The sequence below is a fragment of the Coenobita brevimanus genome, chromosome 56 (assembly GCF_032717465.1).
Source record: "Coenobita brevimanus isolate Jiangsu-jjx chromosome 56, ASM3271746v2, whole genome shotgun sequence".
Classification (NCBI taxonomy): domain Eukaryota; kingdom Metazoa; phylum Arthropoda; class Malacostraca; order Decapoda; family Coenobitidae; genus Coenobita; species Coenobita brevimanus.
The window spans coordinates 40,927,129-40,942,050 of NC_137009.1; the positions used below are offsets into that span (position 1 = coordinate 40,927,129).

General features: G+C 45.7%; 1 protein-coding gene across 1 annotated transcript; it reads left to right on the forward strand.

Annotated features, from left to right (window-relative positions):
* Positions 1–7,549: 7,549 nt before the first annotated feature.
* LOC145401803 (uncharacterized) lies at positions 7,550–13,628 on the forward strand. Its single transcript, XM_080273985.1, has 4 exons — positions 7,550–8,372; positions 8,735–8,926; positions 9,220–9,335; positions 13,411–13,628. The coding sequence occupies exons 1-4, from the start codon at positions 7,557–7,559 to the stop codon at positions 13,556–13,558; spliced, it is 1,272 nt and encodes a 423-aa protein (XP_080130111.1). The 5' UTR covers positions 7,550–7,556; the 3' UTR covers positions 13,559–13,628.
* The last annotated feature ends 1,294 nt before the right edge of the window (positions 13,629–14,922 follow it).

Below are 14,922 nucleotides of genomic sequence, written 5' to 3' on the forward strand. Positions count from 1 at the left end.
GAGGGTTGTGAGATGGATAAATTGACAGTTCATCCAAACACAGATGGATACTGACAGAGACAGATACTTTTATCTTTAGCCAGACGCCATAATCTGTAAAGGGTGCTCGTTTAACTTTGAGTTAGTTGTTTTACGGGAAGGGGCACTAACCCTCCACAAACCCACTTACTGACGTGTAGGGAACATACGAGTTGGTTATATGGTTACCACCCAGCACTGTACATGGTTTCCTGGCTTACAGGAAACCATTAGGCTTGTCACTAAATGTAAAGCCATCTGAAAAGGAAAGAAGAGTAACAAAACGTGACAGGAAAAATGGAAGAAGTAGGAAGAGAGGAGGCCAGACAGAAAAGGAACGATAAATGTGAAGGAAGATGTAGGCAGCACTACATCAAGTGAGTGGATGATGGTCGCCACCACCTACAACCCAGATACTTACTTATACATTCATTATACGTGACAGAAAGGAAGGCTGGTAGACAAATCAGAGACAGAGACAGGCAGATAGGGTAAGGGATATTGTGGAAAAAAAGATTCTGAAGGAGTGCTTGGACTTAGATAGATGGACAGATATATAGACAGACAGACAGACATAGATAGATTGAGACAGAAAGACAGACAAGAGTACAGCTACAGATATACAGGTGCACCCACACCCTCACCCCCCACATCCACACCCTTACCCATACACACGCCATCACCCCCTCCACACCCACACATCTACACTCTCTCCACACGCACACCTACACCCCTCCACACCCACACCATCACCCCCTCCACACCCACACATCTACACTCTCCACACCCACACCATCACCCCCTCCACACCCACACATCTACACTCTCCACACCCACACCATCACCCCCTCCACACCCACACATCTACACTCTCCACACCCACACCATCACCCCTTCCACATCCACACCTAGACCCCCTCCACGCCCACACCCTTAAGGATAAGTTAATTTCTAAATGTTAAGTTTTTTCGCCGCCAGTGAAGCCAGGGCGACTTTCGAAAGACCAAGGGCAACACTTTCTCCTCGCTGCATCCCGAACCAAACACGCCTCCAGGCCAGTCGTCTCCCTGGTACTGGGGGATAAGCGACCTGTTTTGATTTTCCCTGATGAACTAACCTGCTTCCACTCCAACAGGTCCAACGTAAACTAACACATACATGTAATAACTGACAGACAGACAGGAAGACGGACAGAGACAGAGACAGACTGACGTGGTACTGTGGACAAACATCTCCAATTAATGTTAACACATACTGCTTAATAATAAAATTACCCACTTTCACCAGATACCTTTATATGTCACCACTTGGATATTAAGATATTACATATCTTTTGGCACTAAGGCTGTCCTATTCACCCTATATACCCTCGCATGCCACTACTTGGACACTAATGCGGTATAGGATATCTCAGGCCACTGGGTGGGTGGGTGTGGGGCTGAGAGGGTGTGGGTGAGGTACTGACTCAACACTGGAGAAAGTTATGAAGGTGTGAGCGCAGAGGAGGAGGAGGAGGAGGAGGAGGTGAGAAAAGAAAAAGAGAGAATGACGAGATAAGGAGGCATGATGATGATGATGATGATGATGATGATGATGATGATGTCAAAGATGACGATGATGATGTTATTGTTGTTGATAATGACTGGGAGGAGGAGGAGGAACAGAGAAGAGGAATAAGAAGAGGAAAAAGCCATTCTTTATACTTTCTTTTGCTTTCTTAAACCAACTTTCTTCATTCTCTCTCTCTCTCTCTCTCCACTATTCCAGCAGCACTTAACGCTTACGAAATCCTGAAACACCATTGCTAGGGTGAACGTGACTCTGAAATCGATTTTGGCTCGAAATTGAAAGGACGAGCGTGATTGGCTGACCCGGTTGTGACGTCACATGTAAACAAATGGGCTTTCTCTTGGGAAAATCCACAGTCTTTTGTTTTACGGAAGAAATTGTTACGAAAGAAGGTATGCGTTAACCCCTTCCCCTCGAGAACGTCATTATGGCTGTCAGTAACTTCTCCTATCTTTCTCTACTCTGATCTATTGGCTGTCTATTCCATCCACTCCCGGCAAATCTTCGAATCTCGTCTTCCCATCATATGCCTGTCTTTTCCCCTCTTCTCTTCTATCTGCCTCTTCCTCTCACTCCAACTCTAGGCTGCCACTCAGTTACCCTGGTTGCCCATTTGCTATCTGTTCTACCAAGGACGTCACATCTCCACATCCACTTATGCTTTTTGATTGTAATGATAACAGCCGGATTTGTCTATTCCCTTATCCAGGAATCTCTCTCTCTCTCTCTCTCTCTCTCTCTCTCTCTCTCTCTCTCTCTCTCTCTCTCTCTCTCTCTCTCTCCCTCTTCATTATTGCTTGGAACCTGAACGACAAAGCCTACATGCTGTCACAATTTTCAGAGCATTATAAGGTAGGAGAGAGAGAGAGAGAGAGAGAGAGAATCCTGTAACTCTCTCCGCCTGTGGTCACCCGGGTACACACACACACACACACACACACACACACACACACACACACACTTCAGATGCGGTGTTTGCTTAGGCCGAAAGTGAAGTTTGTTTACACTGGTGACGCACACTCGCCATTACACTACTCGGCTCCTCAGATGGAGATGAATGAGAGACTGACTAGGAGAATAAAATGTGAGGGATTCGATTATATCACGAACAGACGGTAGTGTTGGAGTATGTTTGGCTGTCTGGCGGGTATATAATAATGGAGAATTAGAGACTAACTAGAAGTGTATATATACTAAGGTGGGGTGGGGGAGAGGGAGACCGGGTATGGGATAGAGGGATGAGATGGTTGGCTGTTTGGAGAATGAGGGACTTGAGTGAGGCGTGTGGGGGAGGGGGGGACCGAGGATGAGATGGCTGACTATTTGGAGAATGAGGGACTGACTAGGAGAGTGTATATGAGTGAGGTGGAGTAGGGGAGGAGGAGACCGAGGATGAGTGGAGGGATATGGTGGTGATACATGAAGGAGGGGGTGTGAGTTGGAGTGAGGGCAGCGGAATGGCAGGGGATGGATGTCACCTAACCAAGTCACCTCTGCGATACCACTACACCTGCCATCAACGAAGCAGTAGGAGGCCAGGGATCGTTGCCAGGTCACAGTAAACACACTATAGGCAGGTAAGGAGGCTAGCACAATCGTTAATCCCTTCAACATAGGCTCAACAAAAGATCTCCGGGAGCGACCAGTTGAAGAGACCAGTTTCGGTGCACTGGGTTCACGTCTGAGCCTGGGCTTGTATCGAAAACTAACAACCCGGTGAGGTGAATAGGGTGCATGAAGTGGTGGTGTTTGTAACGTGTGTGTGTGTGTGTGTGTGTGTGTGTGTGTGTGTGTGTGTGTGTGTGTGTGTGTGTGTGTGTGTGTGTGTGTGTGTGTGTGTGTGTGTGTGTGTGTGTGTGTGTGTGTGTGTGTGTGTGTGTGTGTGTGTGTGAGAGAGAGAGAGAGAGAGTCAGGTGTGTGGGGCAGGTGTGTATGTGTGGGTGAAAGTGAGAGAGTGTTGGACCCTACAGCATCCAGTGAGCTAGTTCTCTCTCTCTTACACCCACACACCCATCCACCCACCCCCCACCCACACCCACACTCACACATCCTGCAAAACAAAACAATATCAGTAGCAAGAGACAAGCCAACAGCCTCAAGTCAAGATAAATAAATAAATAAATAAATCAACAGAATAAATACGCCATCACAACCACCAAAACTCCCTTAATAAACGATAAAAAGGCAAGTGGAAATTATTGGGGAAACAGCAAACTCCCATGAGCAATGTTTTCCACAATAAATAGAGCAAATAAATTGATAAATATATAACTAAATAAATACCTATAACTAGAAATGTAGGCACAACAATCCCAACGCCTCATCCATGACAGAATATCATAAAAAGATAATGAATGGCCCTACGAAAGAAACAAGGTCGAAGTAAGCAAGTATTTTCCCACAATAAATGAATAAATACAATAAATATGCTGACACAAAACAGATAGATGGATAGATAGATATACAGATAGACAAATAGATATAAATTACCAAGAAAAACTCCACAAACAATTAGTAGAAAGTAAAAACAAGTCCATAGTGGCCGAGCACAAACTAATCACCGAAGTGAGCCATTAATTTCCCGCCAGATGTTGCCGAGAAGACCAGTGGCGCACAAATTTCTAAACCCAGCCATTTTTATAAACGCTACCGCCGATGCTGAGAGAGAGAGAGAGAGGAGCCAGTGTCCAAAAAATTCCAGGTTTGAGTCTGGTCCCAAGTGACGTGTTTTCCACTGGCAGAAGAAACAGTACATATCATACCCTAGACGGCTGGAATCTTCTATCTATCTATTTATCTGTCTATTGTCGGACGCCTTAATCCCGTAAGGGGCGGCCACAAACAACTCGCCTCCATGTCGCCCCGTCCCCTGCCATTTGCCTACCCTCCCTCCAGTGCACACCGCCTTCTCTCATACTTCTCTCCATCCTTGGTCTCCTCACCTCTCCCTGAACCTCACTAATGTCACTCTTTTAGTCAATCTCTAATTCTTCTCTTGCTTATGAAAAATGAACTTCTTGGACATCTCTCTTTCCTCTCTCTCTCTCTAATCAGGTGAGTGAAAGTGAGACAGTGTTGGCCTATACAGCATCCAATGAGTTATCTCAGTTTTCACTACTCTCTCCTTTCTTTATCTGCTACACTCATAGGATGCTCTCTCTCTCTCTCTCTCTCTCTCCCTAGCGACAAAGTGCATTTACTCTACCCCTACAAAAATCCCTCACCCCTTTCCCTCAGATGAAGGTCAATGTAGTGAGATTGGAAGGCTGATTTGACTAGTAACCAAGGAGACTCATTCCTGCCTCATAGAGTACATTAGATTCAGGCACTCACGACCTGGTGCTGAAACTGTGCACGCGTCTACTCGTCACATTTGTCTGTCTATCTATTGCCAGACGCCTTAATCCCGTAAGGGGTGGCCACAAATAAATCGCCTCCATGTCACCCTGTCCCCCGCCATTTCATCACATTTGTAAGGGAAATAAATCCATACATACTAAACAGCCACAAAGCGTTCAATGACAATCACTTCCTATTAACTGAAAATCTGACATAAATGGAGGGAACAGCCGTGCGGGTTCCTGGCCTTTGGTTCCTTCTTCTTTGCATTAAAAAAGAAAACAAATAAAACGCCAGTATGAAAGGGAAGGGGTTTATATTACAGCTAAACCGCCTACTTTATGTCACTAAGGGTCGTATTGGCCATGACAGCGTATGCTACTGCTATATTGTCCTCTATGTTGTTTATATGGCTTTAATGCTGACGTATTTTGTGTAAATACATTGTAAGGGGGCAAACACGACCAACGGAAAACAAATCACTAAGGAAGAGGTATCACGGTGCCCATGTACCTGTGTGTGTGTGCGTGTGTGTGTATGTGTGTGTGTGTGTGTGTGTGTGTGTGTGTGTGTGTGTGTGTGTGTGTGTAATTTCTGTTGGCACGATACAAGGCGGCTTCTGCAACAGGATGAAACTAAAATCTTTTAACCCTGGAAAGGGAAGTCGTGAGCCACGATGCAGCGGCGAGAAGGACAAGCCAGAAAAAAAAATACTGCTACTACTACAATAATAATAATAATAATAATAATAATGCTCTAGTCTCAGGTGTCACAAATCCCCATCAACATCGGTGGGGTAAACTGCCTTCACCTTCGTCATCAAGGCTTAAGACGTCGTTGGATCAAGTTCCAGTTAAAACCCAGTAACTTTCTATCCATCCATCTTTGTCTTGTTTTCATCTGAGGGGACTGGGCTACTCCTACTCTCACAAGTTAAATACTAAGTCATATATGCATGAAATTCTGAAAGGGATTAGGGATCACGGGTAAAAACAAACCCAATATACCTTGTTTATGGTCTTTTCTGACGAGATGGTGGGATGGAGTGGAGAGGTACATGAGAGAAGGGAATGTGAGTTGGGGGGGGGGCAGCTAAATGGCAGGGGACAGGGCAACATGGAGACGATTTATTTGCGGCCACCCCTTACGGGATTAAGGCGACTGACTACAGATAGATAGAATAACTTAAGGGTCCAGGGATAAAGACATAAACGAAAGCATTAACAAACATAACACTAATAATCCTTCAACTGCGAACCACCGTACATGATAAGCACCTTGCACAAACAGGACCGACGTTAATGGCCACGACACAGGTGCGAAAAAATAGAAACTGGGTAAAGATAATGGGCTTTTGAGCTGCGATCAGCGCAACGCCTTGAAGAAATCGAAAATAAATCAATTTCTCGAAGGCCTGTGACACCTCCCTCCGCGCCCCGTGAGTGGTAGAGGCAGGTGCACCAGAACTTATATAAGGGGCGCGGGTGTTGGTGAAGCTCATTAACACGGCAACCACGGAGGCGTTACCATGGCGCTCCTTATACTGGTATGTGACTTGTGTTTGTGTGGACAGCGTTGGTTGGTGGAAGGAATTATCTTGCAGGTGCTGGAGTGATTTCGACTGTAAATTATGTAAAAAATACCACAAGAATAATGGAGTGTGGTTTGCCATGGAGGTGTGTTTGTTGTTGTGGTCCCAAGATTATCTGAACTGTGAGCCCAGTCGACTGCAGGCTGAAGAAGCCCTTCTCCTGCAGTCTACCATCCTCCTTTCAGGAGACAGGAACATAAGTAACGGACGTGCAGCCGCCCTATAATATCGCTGTCACCATTGAAGATGTCCCTCTCCAGCATCCTGGCGTGCAATGAAGGACTCCAAGAGGACCTTTGGCTATTTACAAGGCAGGGTCTGTTATATTACTCCGGCTATACCGCTTTATTGTGGTGAGGGAAGCCCTACCCTCGGAAGGATTAGAACCTATACTGCATATTAACCCACTAGACCAGTAAATGATAGATGACCCATAGTATGATGAGGAGTATGAACAGGAGGGCGGCATGGAAGCACTCAGAATTATAGTTAAACCAGGATAAATGGATGAATATATAGTGGAGGGTGATATTGCAGGGTTATGATAAAAAGGTATGTGATGGAGGTGACTTGCAATACCTCACAAGGTCATACGGTGCGATCACAGGCCTAAGTCCCCTCAAAAACGTCTCAAGTAAGGTCAAACAAGCCAAAATCAAGACCCCTTTGCTTCGAGATGTCTGGACGTCATTGCATTGTACATACTGAAGGTCGTGGGCTGGCAGCAAGACTAAGTATGCTTGTACTACGAGCTGACTGGCTGTATACCTCAAAGTTTACTGCCAGGTGGGTGTTGCGTGCCTACATTAAAAGGGGAGTCATGCTGGCAGGGTTTCCAAAAAAGTACTTTCCTGGCAGTGTGTGTGTGTGTGTGTGTGTGTGTGTGTGTGTGTGTGTGTGTGTGTGTGTGTGTTCTATATATTATCAAAACATAATTACTGAAGAAGGCAAAAAGATACTTAAAAAAAAAAAAAAAAAAATCACCGTCTTCTTCAATATCCTTAAACCTGGCACTCTCTCTCTCCAGGTTACGGCAGCCATGTTGGTGGGCTGTGTGACACCATTCTCACCCTCGGTCTACGATTATTATGATTTTGTTGACATCCCACGCACACAGACACCTGCCACAGACCGTTCGGATGGTCCCGGCTTCTTTGCATCCGCCAAACAGTCACCAAGGGCTGTCAGATCATCAGATTACGAGATGACCAGTGCAGCAGCAATTCAAAGCCGTCATTATCGCCCTCTTCAGCAAATCAGACCACAATATCGGCAACAACTTAAGTCCATACATAAGCCAGAGCCGCTGGCTTACAGACCTGGCTTGGCAGCGTACAGGGGCAGGCCAGGGTACAGACAACCCAGCCAGGAGGAGCGACCACCACTGTCTAAAGATCGGCCTCAGTATCCTAAACAAAGCAGAGTGCCATCTCGCCCCAGGGCCCCCTATCCTGACGAATACCCAGCTTATGAGGAAAGGCCCAGGTACCAGCCACGCCCCCAGTTCCAAGGCAGGCCAGAATATGATGATCTGATTGTATATGACGAAGAGGTTCGTCAGCTACCAGTCCAATACGATGATGCACAGTACCAGGATGATGCCTTCTACCGGGATGGCCCCCAGTACGAAGAGGATCCCCAGTACCAAGAAGGCTTGCATTATGAGGACAGTCCCCAGTATGAAGAGTACCCCCATTTCCAGGAATCACCCCAGTACGAAGAGCAACTGGCCTACGACGACACAGAAGCGTACAATGAACAGCTCCAGTACAACAATCCCCCAATCCACCCGGTTTATGAAGAAGCCCCAGTTCGACCCAAATACGAGGAAACCCCCAAGCGACCACAAATCCAGGTACCATACGCATCCATACACACAACCATACCACAACACCAGGTACCATATTACACACGACCATACTGAGCTGATATTATGCATAAAATCCCTTGTTTATAGTTCTGCCTTCACTCGTACGGAGTCCAAACCATTCATAACCAAAGTACAGTTTATTTTCTTTGACTAGGAAGAGATTCTCGTCTTTTTGCTGCTTATTCCTTGTAGTTCGGTGGCAGACGAAGGCAATACTACACCTCGCCATCTTTTCCGTATCACTTCCTGATTAACAACACATTCTAGAGTTAATCTCTTGCTAAAACACTTCCCCAGCAGAGTCGTCTCTCGCTAAATGGATTCAGATCCTTTATATTTCTTCCCAGGAGCCGCCAAAACGACCGCAATATCAGGACCGTCCGGCGACCAAGAAGCGACCAACTTACGACCAAGATGCGGCCAAGAAGGAGAGTGCCAAGGCGTTGGTTAGCGAGGAGCAGCAAGATGGCGGCATAAAGGAAAAGCGGCAAGCACTGCACGGCGGACACGACGCACACTTCGATGCTGCAGGGAAAGAGGTGAGGACGAGCGATGATTAAAGGTGAGGACGAGGCAAGATTAAAGGCTGAGAGGGAAAGACAGATGAAGAAGGCCAGTGAGTCAAGATTTCTGCCATGAATATCCTCTCGACTTCTTAATCCTTAAACTTAGTGTCAGACTAAGATATTGGGCTTCTGAATGTCGTGTGTGTGTGTGTGTGTGTGTGTGTGTGTGAGAGAGAGAGAGAGAGAGAGAGAGAGAGAGAGAGAGAGAGAGAGAAGGCGCGTCTACAGCACTAACCAATGTAAATCAAGGCCTTTTCTCGGTACAGTTCGTGGTGGACGCAGCGGCTGTTGAACACGGCAAAACAGATGGTCGCTTGGCCTTCCAGATCCACGGCCAGCAGGGACCGCACTCCTACCGATTTGGATACGACACGGGCAAGGGGTGAGTAGGTGTGTGTGTGTGTGTGTGTGTGTGTGTGTGTGTGTGTGTGTGTGTGTGTGTGTGTGTGTGTGTGTGTGTGTACCACATCCACACCACAACGAGGAAGTAAAGGAGCGTTGTAGTGTGGATGTAGATGTGACAAAGTTAGGAGAAACTGAGGTGATTCGGCCATGTGGAGTGAATGGACAGTGAGAGACTAACTAGGAGTGTGTGAGTGAGGTGAAGGGGGAGGCCGAGGACGAAATGAAGGGATGGAGTAGAGGTACTCGTATATGAGATGGATGTAAGTTGGGTGGAGGGCAACGAAATGGCAAGGGTTAGGGCGCCATGGCGGCGATTTGTTTGTGGCCACCCCTTACTAGATTAAGGCGTCTGTCTATAAACCTATCATCACAACTACGCTAAACATGTAGTGTGGTCAACGCGCCGTAACTGTGGAGTTGAAAGCGGCCGGGACGCGTGGTGTGGCGGGAACCTGTTGACGGAGTGGCTTAGTTTCACCACCAGGGTTACTTTCACTGCCTTACACCTGCAGGAGGCGCTGCAGAGGATCGCCCTCACGCGGTGGCACTGATAGGACCAGGCCAGGGAGCTACCGCGGTTATCCTAACATCCCTTAGCTTCCTCCCATCCCCCTATCAACGGAGGGGGGACTGTACAGGAAGGGCAACCTCAGCCTTATATCCACTGGGCTCAGGGGTATTTTCCCGACAGTACTTCAGGCTAAATTCTATTTCATACTCGCCAATAGGAAAGTCTTCTTAAAAGATTACTATTCTGTGGTACGTTAGGTATGTTATGGCCATGTGGAAAGCATGGAGAATAAGACTGACCAGATGTGGATGTGAGGTGGAGGGGGAGTGGAAGGCAGAATGGGATGGAGTGCAGAGGTAGGCTACATGAGAGAGGAGGGGGTGATTTGAGGGAGGAAAGCTTTGGCCACGTAGAGAACATGGAGAATGAGAGACTAACTGGAAGAGTGTATGTGAGTGATGTGGATGGGGAGAGGGGGGAAGGGAGACCAAGGATGTGATGGAGGGATGGAGTGAAGTATATGAGAGGCGTGTGAGTTGGAGGGAGGGGGAGCTTTGGCCACGTGGAGAATGGAAACTGACTAGAAGAGTGTGCGTGAGGTGAAGCGGGAGAGGGAGACCGAGAATGAGATGGGGGGATGGGGTACAGACTAGAGAGGTACATGAGAGGGGAGTGTAAGCTGGAGGAAAGGCAGCCAAATGGCAGAGGACAGGGCGACATGAAGGCGATTTGCTTATGGCCACCCATTAGGGGATCAAGGAGTCTGACATTAGAAAGAGAGAGAGAGAGAGAGAGAGAGAGAGAGAGAGAGAGTTACCAGCACACCAACTCCTCCATCTGCTCTTAAACCCATTCCGTGAACACAATTATTACGAGACATAAGAAAAAACGGAAAGAAAGGTAAATTACTCCTGACTCAGTCTCACTCACATTATACTCTCCTCGTCAATCTCTCACTGTATTCTCACCACATAACCCAACCATTTCGAGATGCCTTCCAGCATCACAATCATCACAACATTCCCAATATTCATTGCGTGAACCACCTCTGCCTCTCTTACTTTCTCTAATTCCGTCTTTAATTCTCGCTTTAAACTTTCCCTCTGACCATCTGGCGTCTCGCGGTTTTGACGGGAAAGTCTGAGCGATGGTCAGTGTTGGCTCTTTAGTTACGTATGAGCATGGGAAAGTATTACCTTACTGTCTGCATCCTGACTTTATCATTAGCAATGTTATGGTAGGAGTGTTTTCATCTAACGGAACTGGCCCACTCCCGAATCTTTAATAAGTCGTAGTTGCCAGAAATTAAGTAATGCATTTCCTTGGTTACTAGTCAAATCACCCCTCCACTCTGACTACGCTTGGCCATCAACTAGACTGAAGGAGAGGGGGGGGGAGCATCGTCAGATCAGTACAAATGAGGTGTAATGTTAAATCTGACCATAGCTTTCACCCCGGCGGTCTCCTGCCTTCACCACAAACCTACCCCCTACATGATCTAGTTAAAGTATTATCTGTTTGGTCTGTACATCACTATTAACCAAATATCTCTTATGTTAAATCTGGCCGTAAAACTTTCACATCGTCCAATATGGTGGTCATCTGCCGCCACCGCGAGACCCTCGTATTAACTGCCCACTTTCTAACTGTGTAATTTTCAAGTTTCCCACTCTGCGAACAACATACAGGTTACATTATGCCAAGTTAATCTTTTTATAACCCCATGAACTCGGCTGTCTGTTTTAAATCTTACACGCTCGCGACAACCCCATTCAGTTTAGGACTTTTCGAAATCGAAGGGTTAGGTTTAGCCTTGTTTATCCCCTTGGAGGAGAGGCCTTTCTCAAGATGAATAAATCGTCTGGCATTGGGATGCTGGGAGGGAGATCAGTGTTGGTCTACTCGGAATTCTGAGGGAAAACTACTTGAAAGATTGCACAAGGTTCCAATAAAGGGCTTTGAAAAACCAATGAGACTGAAGCACCTAATTATCAATAATATTTTGCATGTGTCTGATGCACATGCCCGCTCCAAGAGACGCTCCCACATTGGAAAATCTTTAGGCAGCAGACTGGTCATCAACCTACTTTAAGTAAAAGCTCTGGGATATTAGGATTACTGCACTTGGTATCCAAGTTTGGCAATACGCAAGTGGCACGTGCTGTAATGTGGCCATGGAGGAGGGGAGCCGGGAGGACCCAGGTCTGCCCTGACAAACCCTTGCCCCCATTTGAAATTTCGAATTGTTCAATGTGTGCATAGTGTGGGAGTGGGCATCCTAGAATAGGGGTTGGCCCCATCTTGGTTCCCCCATTTGTGGCAACTTGGTTATGCCCGGGTGGCAGAAGCTGCACATACGGCAGGTTTGGGTGATCTTTCTTTGATACAGAGATAATCCACGAAAGTGATGTTGATTCAGTACACCCAAATGCTGTTGCTTTTGCAAAGCTTCAGTGTTCATAAAATAAAAATCAGTTTTGAAGGCACATACTCACTCAAGCCTCACATACAATAACCCTCTGGGTGTTACACTAGCACCATCTTTTGGGCATTTCTCAGGCGACCTCTTTACAAGATGAGGGAAAACTCTCAGAAGGTTGTGTAGTTGGAGAAACAGGGTCAAGTTCTCTATGAGCCCAATTTGCCTAATAGCAGAAGGGAACAATGTACAAGCGATAAATTCTGCTAAAACTTCAAATTTATGATCTCTGTGACCACTGTCTTCTCCATCAACAGTTTCAGACACTAAATCCAGTAGAAGCCAGTAAACTGGTGTTTTATTATGACAAGCATCAGATCTCCTGGATGGCAAACATATGGCATCACCCCCTCTCTTCATAAAAAACTTTCTATTCAAAGTAAGTCTGGTAAAGCACATTGTGGTTACCCGGGCACACTTCTGTAAAGTACATTCAGTATTTATTCCAGTGTTATTTTGTTAGGGCATAAATCAGCTATCCTGGAGTACAATTATGGAGGGAACGCTGTATCCCCACCCTTCTCCCCCTCAAGCTATAGTTTCTGGCAATTTTTTGTACCTCCTAACACTTATTCAGAGAAGGCATGTTGTGGTTACTAGCCCAGACGTTTATAACTTTGATTTTGGATTTACTGGGATACACTTGATGAAATGCTCGTTATTTTTCCATTCATTTGTTTACAAAGGTTCCAACATACTTGCAAGCACCAGCCTCAGTTACCTAATGGCATCTCTCCATACTGTTCAATTTCTAGCAGCCTCTACTCAGTCCCTTAACCCTCATGTCACACTTTATGACCTCGTTCTATTGGTCTACCTGTCGCAACTCCACCCCATCGTTCACACATCTCACCCTACGCACCCAGCTGTCATCTTCCATCCTTTCCATGCCCAAACAATCTCAATCTACCACTTCTCATCACAGAACTAATACACTCAAATCCCAGCTTCCTCAACTCATTCGTAATCCTTTTGACACAATTTTCAATCAACACAGCAGTTGATGGTAACGCATCTACAGCGTTAAGTAAGGAATTAATGTACCGTATTCCTCCCCCGCAGGTACAACCGACAGTTCCGTTATGAAGAGCGTGACGCCAATGGTCAGGTACACGGTCGCTACGGCTTTTACGACAAGGATGGTAAACTTCAGGTGGTTAACTACTCAGCCCATCCTGAATATGGCTTCTCAGCGGATGTACCTCACTGAGCACGGTATGTCAAAGAATGCATACATGGGGTAGAGGAAAAGTGTATTACCCATATTATGCAAGAATGATTAGGACACCATGAATGAAGAAAGCAAGTTAGCTGTGTTAAGGTGGGTGTCGCTAAAAATGCCATGAAAAGTATCACCCCATCCCTACGTGATTCATTATTTACTCCATGCATACTGGAAATGAAGAATTCCTAGAGCCAAAAAAAGCTGAAGAAATGGATGGCACATTTCAGCAGAGTAACTATTTTGCATATCTTGATTATGGCTTCTCAGCAGACATACCTCACTGAGTGGTGAACGAGAGGCAATTTGTACAAGAAAAGAAAAGAAAAAAGTAAAAGTAGAGAGAGTAGAAAGAAGTAGAATTATTAAAGTCAGCTCCACAGTTAGCATGGTTTATACAACAAGGAATTTACACTTAGGTGGTTAATTGCTCAGCACATCCTGAGAATGACCTCTCTGCAGATGCACCGCACAAAGCCAAGATTGTAAAGCAATGTGCATCAGTTTAATTTATACTGTGAATGCTGGGGGAGAGTGGGAAGTGGAGAATGAGGGTGGGGTGGAAGGATGCAGTGGAAAGGTTTATAAATGGTGGTGGTGGTGTGTGAGTTGAAGGGAGGGAGGCAATGAGGATGAGGTGCAAATACTGTATATCTTTTTAAAGTGTATCGCAAAATATTAAGGATCGACAAGAAGATATAAATTGGTACATAAGTGATGCTAGAAAATGTAATAATTTTTAAGATACAAACTCATACAAAATTCACAGAGAAAATGAAATATACATTTAATTTATAAACATGGAAAATGTGTATCACTTTCTATAGTTACGTACTAGTTTATGCAATGAACTGAAAACTGTGACAAAGTTCTATTATCCTTTACTTGCTCTATGAAAAACTTGGCCAGCTCAAGTTCATTTTGGCTTTAACTGCACTTGTCAGTCTGGTTTTGTGCCTTCTCCTTCTCTATTTGCGAATTCTACCTCACCCCATCTTTTCGGCAGGAATTTGGGTTGGGATGATGATAACTGTTTTACACACAAATTAACCCACCTATAAACTAACACCATAGCCATGCACCTCAGAAAAGAACAGTTTGCCTATGAAATATCTCTCATCATACGTCTAATTCCATAGTGGTCAGATAAACATTATTACACTTGTAAACTGGGAAGTGTGTTTCTGTGGTTTCTAGTCAGAGGAGAGGTTGGCGTCGGAAAAGCTTCTTATGGGGCTCAGTTTTATTCATCAGATGAACTGCACTAACTGCTTTTACTCATCAGCTAAGGCACTGACAAAGAGCCTACATGTGCTGCTGTGCACCCTGGGTGGGGCAACTACAGCATCCAC